This window comes from Nasonia vitripennis, chromosome 1 (genome assembly GCF_009193385.2).
Source record: "Nasonia vitripennis strain AsymCx chromosome 1, Nvit_psr_1.1, whole genome shotgun sequence".
In the NCBI taxonomy this organism is placed as follows: Eukaryota; Metazoa; Arthropoda; class Insecta; order Hymenoptera; family Pteromalidae; genus Nasonia; species Nasonia vitripennis.
This window is the reverse complement of record NC_045757.1, coordinates 16,432,751-16,447,533: the sequence shown is the minus strand read 5'-3', so window position 1 is coordinate 16,447,533 and position 14,783 is coordinate 16,432,751. Positions and strand designations below refer to the sequence as shown.

The 14,783-nt window shown below is 43.8% G+C and overlaps 1 protein-coding gene across 2 annotated transcripts in view; it reads left to right on the top strand.

Annotated features, from left to right (window-relative positions):
• Positions 1-14,783, top strand: part of LOC100118577 (dopamine D2-like receptor) — a 169,325-nt gene that overhangs the window by 147,910 nt on the left and 6,632 nt on the right. For both annotated transcript variants that reach the window (XM_016987415.2, XM_016987414.2), the window contains exons 3-5: positions 12,280-12,389; positions 12,620-12,872; positions 12,992-13,092. In XM_016987415.2, the coding sequence (XP_016842904.1) occupies positions 12,280-12,389; positions 12,620-12,872; positions 12,992-13,092 (464 nt within the window). The remainder of the gene's footprint in view (positions 1-12,279; positions 12,390-12,619; positions 12,873-12,991; positions 13,093-14,783) is intronic.

The window sequence follows — 14,783 nt, the reverse complement described above, 5'->3', positions numbered from 1 at the left end:
TCGCGGTAAACTATGTGATGGGTAGGATGTTTACTCGAAGAAAGTATTTACCGACGATAAATACTACTTAATGGTGGTTAATGACGGTATTCAATCGAAATGAGATATGGGAAATATTTTCGAATAGTAAGCACTCTGAGGACCGACAGTTATTGAATGGTTAAGGTGGGGTTCTGGTGTTGTCACTTACCCCCCCCCCCCCTTTACATCTAGTCAGCTAAGATTTTGACCTCATTATGTATATAAAAAAATATGATTTTATGTAAATTTCCAGCCCAATTTATCTAATATTTAGTTGGATAATGCAGATGAAGCAGAATGTTTTATTATAATTTAGCTATATTGCTAAGGTATCCTGCGCAACCCATTTACATCTCATGATTCCAGAAAATTTGAGTGTAATCTTTAGGCCGATGTGAAAGAATTATAGTGATTAGATTTTCAAATAATTTTTTTTATTTTTATAAATAAATATGTCATTTGAATGCATAAAATTAATAATAAAGTGAGTTAAATTACAATAAATTTTGATGTACCTGGATTTGCCGTTAATATCATATGGGCTATAATAAAAATGTAATCACTATGATTTGCTGTTAAAATAACAAAGAATTCACCGTAGTTTGCTGGGATCATGAAATGGAAATGCATTGCGCAGGATGCATTTTGAATATTTCAAAACTTAAAATGAGATTTATGTAAAAAAGTACTGTTATTCATAATATTTTATAAATAATCTATTTCACTGTACATAAATCTTTACAAAATGATTTCATAATCATCCGTACTTTGGTTTTTAATGTTAACATTAATATCTTGTTATTTTATATTTACATAACCTTACTAAGCATCAGTCTGATCTCAGTCATCAGATAATAATAATCTCAAATCCTGTAATCCTGTAAAACTATATAAAATTATTAATTTTCTTGATTAATATTTATACTCTTATCATAAAATTTATATAAAATTTTAAAACTCACTTAGAAACATCCGGTACCATAAGTAACACCTTCTGATTGTACTTTTAATGACTCTTCTCGTTTACTGCCATATTTTTTTGAAATTCTTGCAGCTTTAGACTCTGGTTCTTCTTTGACAACCCAGGTTGTACTCAGAAACTGCATGAGCTGCAGCAATTTCTACTCTAGTTTTTGATGAAGAATTATTTTTGGAGCACTTTCTCCACAGCACTGAATGTATAGCCTCGTTGGCATTTTGAGTAAGTCCTTGGGTGCACCGAGCTAATAATTCTTCATTTGAATATTTCTCATATTGGTAGAATATTTTCTACAACAACCTGGTTTAAAAACACTTGCATACTTGTATGACTATGCGGCTTTTTTCTGCTACAGCACGCTTGTAAAAGCACCAAGACTGCTTTCCTTGAGGACACAGTGAATGATTGTGCTTTTTATCTGTGGAACTACAATGATATAAAGTAGCCATAATTTGTTTTTGCATGTCCCGCACATTGTTTTTATTGCGAACAATAGCATTCCTATAATATCCAGCAAGCATGCCAATCACTTTGTTGGTCAGCGCTCCAGCTGACTTTCCACCAAGTGTTATCCCCTTTACTTTAGCACTTTTTACTATTTCTCTTAAAGCTGTAGACAAGCGTTTAGCCACATGATTGATGCACTCTTCTTTCGCTAATGGATCCGAATAAATATTAAGTGAGAATAAATGATTGAATGTCTTAGCGTCACCATCAGATAGCATTGTCATATATCTCATTTCACAATCACTCACAGATCTTCGCCATAGAATTTCAGCTATGGCTAACTCCATGGAGCCGGAAGAGCCATCATAATTTTTATTACAATCGCCTGAAGTTTTGTGTGATTTGTACCAAATATCAAACTCTGGAGAGTCAGATCCTAAATCCTTTTCAGTAATCATGCACATGTGGCAATATTTACTAAGCACTTCATAGTCGACAACAAGACCAGTCATCACATCAATAACGCAACCAAATCCATAAAGAGAGGTGAACCCACGCTTATGCCAAGATCCATCGTACGAAGAAAGAATGTCAATCACTTTTTCAGATAATAAAGCTGGATTCAAACCTTTATGAACTTCTTGATGCACAATTTTTCTGATCTTTGAAAGAACTTCTCTTTTTAGCTGTATAGCTTGACTTTTCACTGTTTCCATGTGACGGTAAAAGGACGAAGTGGATATGCCGTGCATATTTACAGAAGCACAAACATCCTGAAGAGCAGCGATTCCTAATCCTACTTTTGTAAAAGACTACACTACGATCTCATTGATCACGAAAGAAGAGTTGTTCTTATTAGGATCTGTTCGTGAGCTTGAAATGTATCCACACATACTTCACCACAAACTTTGCAAATAAACAATAAATTCACAGCAAAACCATTTCGTTGTCCTAATTCAAAATTCACTGAATTTGTTTTACAAAATTCACATGTCATCTTGTCAGCTATAACTTTTATGTTAATAAACATGTTTTCTTCCTCATCAACGTCACTTGAACTTTTTAACATATCTATCAGCACATGGCAATTTTCTTGTTGTTGCTGACTCTTGCAGTTTAGCTTGCATAGCATTTACTGTATTGTTAGAAACACTTCTAGTGCATTTTTCACTGAGAGAATTACGATTTGGAACACTAGTTTTTGTTGCATTTTTATTTTGATCAGTCTTGTTTACATTTGCTCGAGCTTTTATTAGGTTAGCTGCACTCGTAGCACTTTTACGATTTTTTTTTTGGCTTCGGTTTACGCCACTTTGAATGTATAGCATTCATTGTTGTAATTTATAAATTAATAAATTATAAATTATGCAACTACAACTTTAGCATATATATATATATATATATATATATATATATATTGTTTACATGTATGGTATATAAGTATGTAACAAACATAGCCTCGCACAGCAGAAAAATTTGTACCGTATAAACGTTTGTGCCGCCATCTATCGCAGGGTTCACAGACTGGGCCGATTGGATAAAATGATACTTACTTTTTCGTTTTGCATTCAAACTACCTATTCGTCGTTTAAAAACGTATTATTTTTTTTAAACTTCTATAGCTTGCTTTTCATGTATATAAAATGTATCCCCATAAAAGAAACTTGATACTAGATTCTACGCATTCTTTAGAACACTTTAAAGATATACAATTTTTTTCGATTTTTTGGTCGAAAAACACCAGAATCCCACCTTAATGACGTACTCGCATAGAGACAGCTGGAATTGGCCGTCAAAGCAGCCAGCAAATGCGGGCAAATATTTGTGCTTTATTGTTATAATAAATGGTTCTAATCTTGCCTACAGCATCGCTGAATTTTGATGTTGCATCGGCAGGGTGAGTGATGCACGTTATTGTACTCTTGTCACTCAGTAAAATATAACGCGCCAAATACACTTCCCGCTATACTGTATCTAATTGTTGTTATATGGGGGAGTTTCGGGGAAACGATTCAGCACATGTCATGGCTGATTCTCAATTGAATGAATGATCAGGCCAGGGAAGCCATCGTCATGCGGCTTTTCTCTTGAGCATGTAGGTCAAGCAGGGATTTTATTGATAAAAACTGTATGCGTATACGAGGGTATAGTTGAAGGAGAAATTTCATCTCGCATTTATCGGCGATAATACTGTTGTGTACAATATAAAAGCTAACCTCCAATTTATATCCTTAAGATAATGCAAAATTAATTATTACTAAAATTATCAAAATTTTACAAAAAAATTAAAAACTCGAAGTTAAATCATCAATAAATTTAAAAATCAAATTATGCCGTTTTTCAGTATTCTCCATACGCTTTAAACCTATATATGCAATTTAATAAATCATCAATAATGCATTATAGATTTAACTACCCTCACAACATAACCACTTTATTTATATTATTAAAAATAAATAATTGCAACGTGCGAGCGCCGCTGTGCTGTACACTCAAGACAATATAGCCCATGAGGGCCTCATACACTCACCATCCGATCAGCTATCGCAGCGCTCGTCCCGAGACCGAAGTGAAAACGAAAAAGCTCGATTTTACCGACGCGCAGACTAGCGCACCCCTCGTTCGCTTGCCCCGCTGCGGCTCGCCGCCCCACAGCGCTGCTGCACCTAAACGGCCCGTGAGGCCGATCTCCATGTGCACATCTCTTTCTCTCCGCTCGCGCTAATTACACCACGACTCGATACCGTGACGCATATATAGGTCGAAGCTGCTCCTGTTAGCCGTCGACCGGGGCTCGAAATCGCACGAGCATTCACTCCCATGGGCTTTCGCACTCGCGACGCTCACCGCTTGATAGTTTAAGCGCCTACCTCGAGAGGGGGAGGACCAGCCCCAGGTTCCCTCGACGCGCAGAGGTCTCTCGCTGCTGGCTTCAGGGACTGCTGGCAAAAAGACGTGGTCGCTCCGTGACGTAGGCGATGCTGGGCTTTTCTCTCACTTCCTTCGCTGATGGGTGGGTTGGGGTGACCGGGCGGTCGGTAGTGAAGCGCTCGCTTCTCTCTCTTCCAACGTAGACGGGCCGGCTCCGGGTATGCTCTGGCGGACCTCTCGCCAAGGCTCGGAAGCTGATGGCTTCTGACTGCTCCTGTAGACGATGTTGGCACTACACTCACGACACTGCACTTCGCTCACTTCACTCGTTTCACTGCATGCACTACACGTCACTTCACCTCACTAACCGCGCAACGAACATTCGCGACTCGCGAGACAAAACTCCTCGACGTGTGAGACCCAAGGAGTACAGTCGGAGAACTGACGGTTTTATCGGCAGTTTTCGAGCTCCGTCGCTCGGCTCGCCGCCGACTTTTCGGCCGGGCCCGTCTCTCGCGGGCTGCTCTGATTGGTCCGCGGAGCGCGCGCATAGCCGAAGCCTACCTCATCGCTCGCTGATTGGCTGAGCTCGCGCGACGCGAGCAACGGTCGCCCGGCCGATTCCGCGAACTCGCGGACGGTTAGCTCTTCTCTCTAGAGCTGACGCCCCGTACTTTTTCGAGGTGATTTGCTATTTCGAGACTGTTGAGAGAGTCTAACCTCGAGTCAATTCCGATATTTTTGCGTGTACCTGAGGTGGACGAGTGCTATCAACGAAGTAGTTTTTTCGACTGGCCTTTCCTGCATTGTCTCAGTGCATATAAGGAGGTACAGGTACGTGTAACGGTTTGTTTTTTATGGACGCCTGGACCGCTCTCGCGTTAGTGAGACAATGCATCGTTCTGCTCACATTAACCTCCGCTTTTCTGCGTTTTTAGTTACAAACAAAGACCTGTTACAACACCAGCACTGCCTACGCAGCGGCACATTTAATTACTTCGTTACAAAAGTGCGCCGGAACTGTAATTTAATTCCCAACTAAACCGTCGTCGTGTCTCGAGTATAATGCTTGACAGAAAACGCGGACGCGCGCAGTCGCTAACGAGAGAGATGAAAAAGACGCGACGGAGGAGAGAGTTCTTCCTTATTTAAAATCAGCGAGCCGTTCTTCGTCTTGAAAATTGAAGGCCCCGCAAGAGAAAAACATTTAACTCGGCTATTTCGCTGCATCTTCTATACTCTCCAGGCTAACTGCAGCTCTCGTGGCGTTCATTACAAATTGCAGGTAGCACACGCTCGCGCAGGAAATTATCTTAATTACGGACTAGCCTCGCCCTTCTTTCTCGCTCTTCCTGCCGCTCGCTGCCCTAACCTATAGCAAAAAGATCGCGAATCAACCTTACGTGCACACAGTGCGGTAGTCTATATGTACTTGGAGAAGTCGCAACTTCAAGGAGACCGTCTCGCAAATATTGGGCTGTAGGTTTTTTCAAAGCTAATATAAGTATTTCCGTAAAATACATAATGCAGTAGGTGTATGATATCTCTGCTCGCGACGTACTTGTGAATTCTCTCGAGAGGAAGAGGTTAGGTTAGCTTGCTCGAAAAAACTCTCGCGCGAAATTCTATCCCAACATCATCAGCCGCGACTTGCGAGAGCCGAGAAGCAATTTTTGTGTTTATGACTCGATCTTGCGCTGAAAGCTCCGCCGGTATATCGACGACAGAAACGCAAGAATACTTTAGGAGACGGCGACAGCAACATATAGTAGAAAGTGGCTCCGCCGCGTTGTAACTCTACTCTTTTCGATCCATCACTTCCCCGGTGTATTATATAATAGGAGCTAAAAGACGTCGCAATTCATAGATCAATCTTTTTTTTTTTTTTTTTTGTTTCGCCTACTTTTCCCACAATTTTTTTCAACGTCGTTTCGACGTTTCTTTTAAGTTTGATAAAAAAAATGTCGATCAGTTGATGGATGGCTGCTATGGAGAATCTTCTTATTTCATCAAGCGCGACATTATATGGATTTATTAAATTCTTCGGTCGACGAGTTTAATTATGAGCGACACGTCGGATGGATCGATTTTATTAAACGCGAACTGCTGGTGTGAATTTTTAAAGACTTTACATTCATAATTGTATACTGTTAATTAATTATCTCGAACAAACGGCTTTAATAACCTTTTCGTCGCTTTAATAAACTTTCCATAGAGGTAAGTAGCGCAGACCATTTACCGATCAAAATCTCTAACGCCGTGTTCTCGAGCTTGGTCACGTGTACGATCTTGATATTCGATAAGAGAATTCGCCTTTCTACCAAATTTCCCGTGGGGATAATGTGTATCGATGAATGCGCGAGCTAGACCGGATTGACGGAGCATCGAATTTCCATCCGGCGCATCCCATTATTTGCTGTGAGAAAGTTCTCATCCATCTCGGTTTATCAATATACTGCTGCTGAGAATAATGGGTATAAAATTTTTCGACAATTTTTCAAGCCTTCATAAATCATTGCCACCTGAGCTAGCTGACATTCTGAGAAATATTCAGTACGAAAATCAGTTAAATTATTTCGAAAAGAAACCGCTTTTAGCCGAAGCATCTTTCACGGTCATGCATCGACCCTACGTATGCGCGTTGATCGGATTAAATTCACTCATTTTCACAAAGCTCGGCTAGCCGCCGGAAGTTAAAATATATATATATATATATATATATATATATATATATATATATATATATATTAAGGGTCGAAAAGCTCGCGCTGGAGTTTAAGTTGGCGCAAATCCTACAGACGCTCGCAGAGGAGAACCGCCAGGAGTGCTTAGCGCGCGCATTACGACGCTTAGTTCCCTCCCGGCGCTCAGCGTCAAGCGTATAGATAGGTGAGCAAACAGCAGTCCAGAACACGAGAAAGGGAATAAACTGGGCCCTGGTTCGATAAGTGCCGCCGTCGTTTCTCTCGAGTCTATATATAGGTATACGCGTGTCAGGAAAGAGGAGCGTATATTACTACCTCTCGTTCGCTCTCCACCCGCATCTATTGTCCTGATGTCGCACACGTTCTTCGATGGGACTGTTTGATGACTTTCGGTTGCATCGCTGAAGAAGTGCGAAACCAGGCATATTATAAACGGTAATTATTCTCGTAATTTCATACAGTATGTACACTGCGCGTGAATTGATCCACGGTATTGCTACCAAATCTGACCGTCACAAAAAAACCACATGGCCATAGTCAACAAAGGAGGAGTTTTCATGTAGCTGTCATAGCGACAGTCGTGGCGACAGTAATAATACCGTGGATCAATTCACGCGCAGTGTACATACTAGTGCCGAGCTTGGTCGAGTGATTCTGTTTGCGAACATTTACTATATACACAATCCAGCTCTAGTCAATTTCAAGTGGGACAATGCTCGAAAGCAATTACACTGAAAAAAAACACAGTCGTTTCTGCTGTAAAGTCCGGTAGTTTTAACCGTTCTGCCACCGTAACGACTGTTCAGTAAGAACAACGGTGTGACACTGGTAGTTTTGGCGAGTCGCGACTCGTAAAATTGGTCGCTTGCGCGGGACATCACACACCAGCAAAAACGACCGAACTGATTCTTTAAAACTGCTGAACTCTACGGTAATCTTGGCGAGTCTTCGTACAATGACGGATTACTGGTGCGAGACCAGTTAAAATGGCTGTGTTTTTCAGTGAAGTCCCGGCGTGTGAATGCCGACCGGAGTTATAACACGTCGGATTATCATCGTACACGTCCGAAAGACGCGCCAACGGGCAACAAGCTTGTCAGTCGCATCGGTGCACTTTGGAGTGAATTTTATGAAACAGCAGCCGGTTATAACCAAGCGTGGATCGTTAAATTACGAAGGTAGTCACGCAGCCGTGCGCGTAATTAATGGAGAGAAGTGCTGCCCGTTGTACATACATACACACTCGCGCGACTAAGCTTTGATGCGATATACCTACTCGATTCGTTACTCTTGCTGCGGTGTACGAGGCTGTAAGACCGACGTAACGAGTCGTGCATCAAAGCGATTCGGCCACCTCGATATTCCCAGTACTCCAGCAGCTTGCGTATTTTGCTATTGTTGCGAATGCCTCGTTAGCGCAACTTATACCTCAATCGGTCGCCGTCCCAAAAACGAGCTGCCCTCATCGATACCTAATACCTATACCTACATATGCGCACCGGCAATCGAGAGTATACGACGCATCGGTTCTTCCATATTCGCGCGTTGGCGGCGGCGTAATCTAGCCGCGCGCGCTTCGGCTTATCTGCGTATAAGCTTCCGCCGGCGAGTATAAAGCGCGCGGCGACGAGCGAGCTGCAGTCGGAATGGGGCCGAAACAGCCCTGCGCCGCCGAGCTGCAGGGGGGCAATGTAGCCGCGCGGTCGCGCTGCGGGATCATCTGTTTCGAGCATGATAAGCCTGGCCACTGTAGCCGCTGTTGATGACGCCGCCGCTGCCGCCACGAGACTCTATATAGCTGCGCGTGTGTGCGTATATTATACGGAGAACGACTCTGCGCCGGGCTGCTGATGCAGGAAAAAGAGTAGACGTTTTATTATTGCTGTTCCAATAATAATTCTCGAGCTATGGCCCATCGAAGCTAGGTATAATGGCCCTATGCGGCCGGTCTAGTGTGCGGTCGCGTTATCGCGCGCGCAGACAAGATACAAGTAATTGTCGATTTAAAATCCGCGCCGCAGAGCGTCGAAGCGCATAAGTTATGATTCAAAGGTCGTGATGACCAATTGAGGTATAGCTCGCGCTGCTGCTGCAGATTACGTCGAATAATTATATATTCCTGCGTAAGTCGGGAATAAGCGAGCGTAAAAACAAACGCGTTATGCAGCTTGTCATTAATTATTGAGATTGTATTCAGAGCCGGCGAGTTTTCCCGCGCGAGCGCCAAATCGGCTGTATTTATTCCGTCGCGTAACCGGCTATCGAGATTAGTCTCGTTACTCTTTCTTTTACATACGTTCAGCGAGTGGATGATAAATCGTAATTACATCGTTCATCTGATTTTTTCAGCCGACCACCGAGCCTGTTATTTATCTGGCTTGGACTACGTATAAAAAATCTCGGGGCGAGCAGTGGAAACTTTATCTTGGATTTACGGGTCTATGAACGCGAATCTCGTCTCCGTCGTATTAGAGAGGCATACAAAGCTTATTTTGGCTTTTTCTGCGCGGCGGGCTTCTGTATAAATACACGACCAGCGCGCTGTAGGTCGCATGTATATGAAAATCGAGGAGGTAGGGCTTCCGCCGAGCTGTTTGGCATGGAGATTTTTTCGAAAATCGCAACGTAGCTGATTAAACGATTATAGCAGCGAATTTGTTTTTACGCTATTTTCGCAAGCGACGCATAAATCCATGCAAATCATCTCAGCAGAGTTGGAGAAATACTTGAATATGAGTAACGATTTAAGCGAATCATAGCAGCGCATAGCTGTTGCCTCTTCGAAAGTGCTGGTAGCGAAATAGTCGCTGTAATTAACGACACGTCAGCCCGAAACCCAAGAGATTAACTTGTTCTTCCCCTAAGCTGTCCCTCCGATTCCTGCCTGTTTTTCCTACTTGAATTTTACATACTACACACATCGCAACATTTGTACAGAAAATATTTCTCACTTTAGCCAAGCGCGCAAAAGCTGCAATATCCCCCCCTGGCCGCGCTGGAATATTACAAATTTCCCAAAATCACTCGTCTGACCGTAAATAGGGACTTTCTTTAATGCGGTCTGGTCCCCGTAAGTACACTCGCCGCGCTATACTCACTGCCTCGCTCGGCGCATAACTTCGTGCATAAGTTATATAGCTATATAGTACGGCGAGTATTTATGAAAATGTAGGTAATAATCCAGAGCGGAGCAAGCGCGAGCGGCTTTCGTTCTATGATTCAGGTTGATCCGCGCGAGGGATTTTGTGTATCGAACGCTCTTGGCTTCGCTGCCAGCAGAGATTGTCCGGATTTTGAGGGCGAAGCGTATAATTTAAACTTGCACATTCGAAGCGAGAGACTGGAATTTTAATTTCGATTTATTTTTCGCGAGCGAAAGTCGCGTAACTTGCACACGTTACATAGCGCTGCCGCACCGTCGTCGCGTTCGCTGAAGTCCACGCATATACACGTGTACGTTATACATGTAGCGCGGGGTCTCTCTCTCTCTCTCTCTCTCGGCCAAGTTTTCGCCGTCCCTATATACTGCGAGCCGCGTGTACACGTATAAACCTGCACACGGAGCTTCCCAAACTAAGGAAATTTGTTGATGCCGCGCTGCTGTCGCGTCGCGTCTCGCGTTGCGCGCCACGACGTGAAATCTATGCTGCAGCCTCGCCCGCGTCGAATACTGTATGTATACGAGAGGGAAAGACGCAGAGCTGCGAGGCTCGAACGAGAAAAGGAGTAGAGGCCGAGGCTTCGCGAAGTTGCGCAGCTGTCGGAGTTGTTGCTGGAAAAAAGATAGCCGGCTGCAAGTTTTCGCCGAAGAGTTACCGCAAAAATCACGAATGTCTTTATAGTCGCGTTTGCGTTGAATAGTTTCCGAGAGACTCTATCGAGTTTACGACCTCATCAAAAAATGCTGCCATGCATATGAAGAATCCGGATTGTGCACTTGGAATTCGAACGGGCAGGGATTTTGGTTTATTGTCTTATACGTTTATTATTAGTAAATAACTGCGACTACAGAATACGGTCGCTAGAGCGCGCGATGCAATACATTCGCCAATTGCCTTTTTATTTTACAATCTAAACGCATAAGCGTCGCAACGTCAATCAGGACGTCATCTCGGACGTCTCGCTCATTGAATATTTTCCACGACGTACGGCGGGCCGAAATAAAGGAAACGCCGTTGATTGCAGCGCCAGCGGAATGACCCCTCAAAAAGCACTCAAAATACAAATTCTTGCCCTGGCGCAGAAAAACGAGGAGAAAGTAAATTGCGGAAGGGCGAACGTTACCCGAGCGCGCGCGCATAAAGAAGAGCGAGAGGAAAAGCAAGGCCGTGTGCCGAAGAGAGAGAGAGAGAGAGAGAGAGAGAGAGAGAGGGGGGGGCAACGAGTGTTTGCGCGTGTGTATACGCGTGTAGTCGTCGTCGCCGCGGCGCGACGTGCTCTCTGTGGCTCATTGGTAAGCACTGCACGAGCGGCTGAAATAAATCAAGTCTTGCCACTCGCTTCTCTCTCTCTCTCTCTCTCTCTCTCTCTCTCTCTCTCTCTCTCTCTCTCTCTCTCTCTCTCTCTTTATGTTTCTGAATTATTCCGGCTATCACTTATTCATACGCGCATCTCTCTCTCGCCTTTATGAATAGACAATGATAATTATTTTGCTTCCTTTTGGGGGGATGTTTTGGCGTGCAGAATATACCATGTTCAGATAACACGTTGGAAACATCGCATGCGAGGAAGAAAATATTTACCTTTTTACTTTCACCTCGTATCGAACTTTCCACTCGGAAACGCTTCGAAATTCAAGAAAAACGTTCGATGTACCGGCTGCAGTCAGTGGCTGAAAAATCGCTACAACCGGGCTCATAACCGCACGCTTTTATAACGATAAAAGTATCTCGGCGCAAGAGTATTAACCGCCCGATAAATCAGCGGCGTTTCTTCTATTCTTCTCTGCAAGAGAGTTGCCACTGCCGCAGCGGTGTAGCGCAAAAAGTCGACACACTGGTCCAGAGCGAGCAGCGCTTTGATTCATGGAGCTCGAGCTCGTTGCCGGTTCGTCGGTCTATCGCCTTGTCCTGCATCAGGTTCGCTCCGGCGTTGGGATCGTTAACGGGAAAACCCGCAGCTCGCGATTCTACTACAACTCGTCGATGGCGTTTTGAAATGATTCAAACTTTCTACGCCGTTGACTGATTGATACGTTTACATTTCGTATATACGCTCGATTAAATTGTTTAACCATTGCCCTACTCTTTGTTTCAGGTTTACGGGACTTGGACCTTGCCCGGAGTTGTGTGCGACTTTTACATAGCAATGGACGTGATGTGCAGCACCAGTTCGATTTTCAATCTGGTGGCGATTTCCGTAGATAGGTGAGCATGAGATATATAAGTTAATGCAAAACGCAACACGTTTGCTCTGAAATCGAAACATGATCGCGATCCTTATTCATAATCGTCAGCTCTGCGTATAACAGAATAGCGTCTGCAATGTTTGCGCATGCATTGGAAGTCTGACCCCCCTATATACTATACAGCTCCTCCTTGCGTAAGCAAACGCAGAGGCTATGAATGACGTTGTTTGCCTCTTCTTTGAATTGCAGATATTTCGCGGTGACCCGGCCGATAGAGTACTCGAAGCACAGGAACAACAGGAGAGTCTGGCTGACGATACTGCTGGTGTGGGCGGTATCGGCAGCGATCGGCAGCCCGATCGTTCTCGGCCTGAACAACACTCCCGATCGTTTGCCCGACCTCTGTCTCTTTTATCACACCGACTTCATCATCTACTCGAGCCTAAGCAGTTTTTATATACCTTGCATCACAATGGTCTATCTCTATTACAGGATATTCAACGTGAGTCCTTTCTTTCGTATAGCCTCCCCCATATTGTAATGTCGAATGTCGCGTCGACTCACTGCCGGGCAGTGTCCTTTTTTGTGAGCAAGAGGTATTCACGAATATGTGTTTTTCAGACGCTTCGCAACAGGGAGAAGAAGAAACGCGCTAATCGCAAGTCGAACATGGGCGACGCCAAGTCCGGCTGTATAATAGAGAACATAGCTAATACGAGGAGGTGAGTGGATTTTCTTCTGATATCATAGCGATACAGCTTGCGCTTTTGTTGTAGTATATAAGTATCTAGACGAACACTTTATCACGTGCTTTTCTCTCGGCTAACTGAATTCGGTGCTTTCTCACATTTAACACTAATTTCTTTAACTAATTTCGTTGTCGATTCAAAACATATAGCTGCAAAAGTTCAGCCGAAATAGAACAGAGTGTTCCAGCGAAGCTTAAAAAGAGGCTCTGCGCATTTTTATTTCGCGGAAAACTCGAGGTATAAAAAAATTGCTTGATCCACAAACACTCTTTTCAATCCTCTCTGTGTAAGCGTTACGTTTCTTTCCACACTTTCAGCTCTCTCGCCTCGTATTTTCGCGCTGAAACACGGCGTTACACACAACCGCGTAAAAAAGAAATATACCTAACGCGGAAACCGATATTATTATAGCTCCAAACCGAAGAACTAAAATGGATCACTGGTCTTGCATAAAAAAATTCGCTTTACACATATCCACACGATAAATCACATCGCTCTTGATCCGGCTTGCCGCACTCAGCGATTATTCCGCAATTAAACGAAGCCCAAAGCTCGTATACGTGGATAACCCGACTAAACAAGAGCGAGTCAAAAGCTCGGTGGCGCATAAAAAGCTGCGAACACGGCAAATAACGCCATTAGCGCGATCCATCAATATTCCGAAGCCTTGCCCAGCGTTCCATCAAAAAAAGTCAGCGCGTTTCCCTCCCCGCTGCGACTTAACGATGATTTCTCGATTAACATGCCTGACCGAAACACAGTGACGCCGGCGTCGCGCGCGAGAGCTTGCGCGTATACAAGGGCAATGCCGATAAATTGGAATTAGGCGAGTTTCGCGGCTACAAGCCTCGCGACGCGCGTGTTTTATGACGGAGAAATTCGCGGGTTTTCTATTTCGAAACCTGCGAATTTTTAAACTAAACGACGCGTTTTAACGCGAAATTACCTAACAAGTTCACGAGCGCAAATTCGAGCCCCGATTCCGCTGATCTTGGGCTTCGAGGATTTCGATGTGAATGTATGCGGCGAAACGAAGCCGACGAAAGCAGCTGTGAAAAGCGTTAATGTTGCGACGATGCGGGTCTGAACTCGAGTGCGCGCTCGCTTCGTGCGTGAGCTTTCGCGGTGTTCCTTGCACGCTATCTGCATAACCACTGGCGGCAATTTCTCGTATGAGTATAAGCGATTGGCACGAGTTTGAAGGAGTCTTCAAAAGTTGCTCTTACAACCGTCTCTATTTAATTAAAGTCGGAAAGCTGGCCGTGGCATTCGTTGATGGACACGGAATTTTGTAATTTAATAAGTTGCGCGACTCTGAGCGAAATTCTGCGATTAAAGCCAACCTTTGATACGGTTCGCTGTTTCACAATGCGCTAAATCAAGGATTACGTTCGCTGCTTTTTTCGCTCTGAATGTGAACTTTCGTATAATGGAACAACACGGTCTTATTCGGCGTACTCGAAACTTTGTCCGGCTCTCATTTTAAACAAAAAACGCATTTGCCTATACGTTTAGAACAAAAGCTAGCAAAATTTCATACATCAGTAAAAGTAGTGTAGTTAGTTACTTGCATAACGTGCATATAGCGCATTGTATGATCGGCAGACCCGATCGTGTAAAGCAAAAACGAACTAGAGCTCGGAATTGCGATGAACATTATAGTG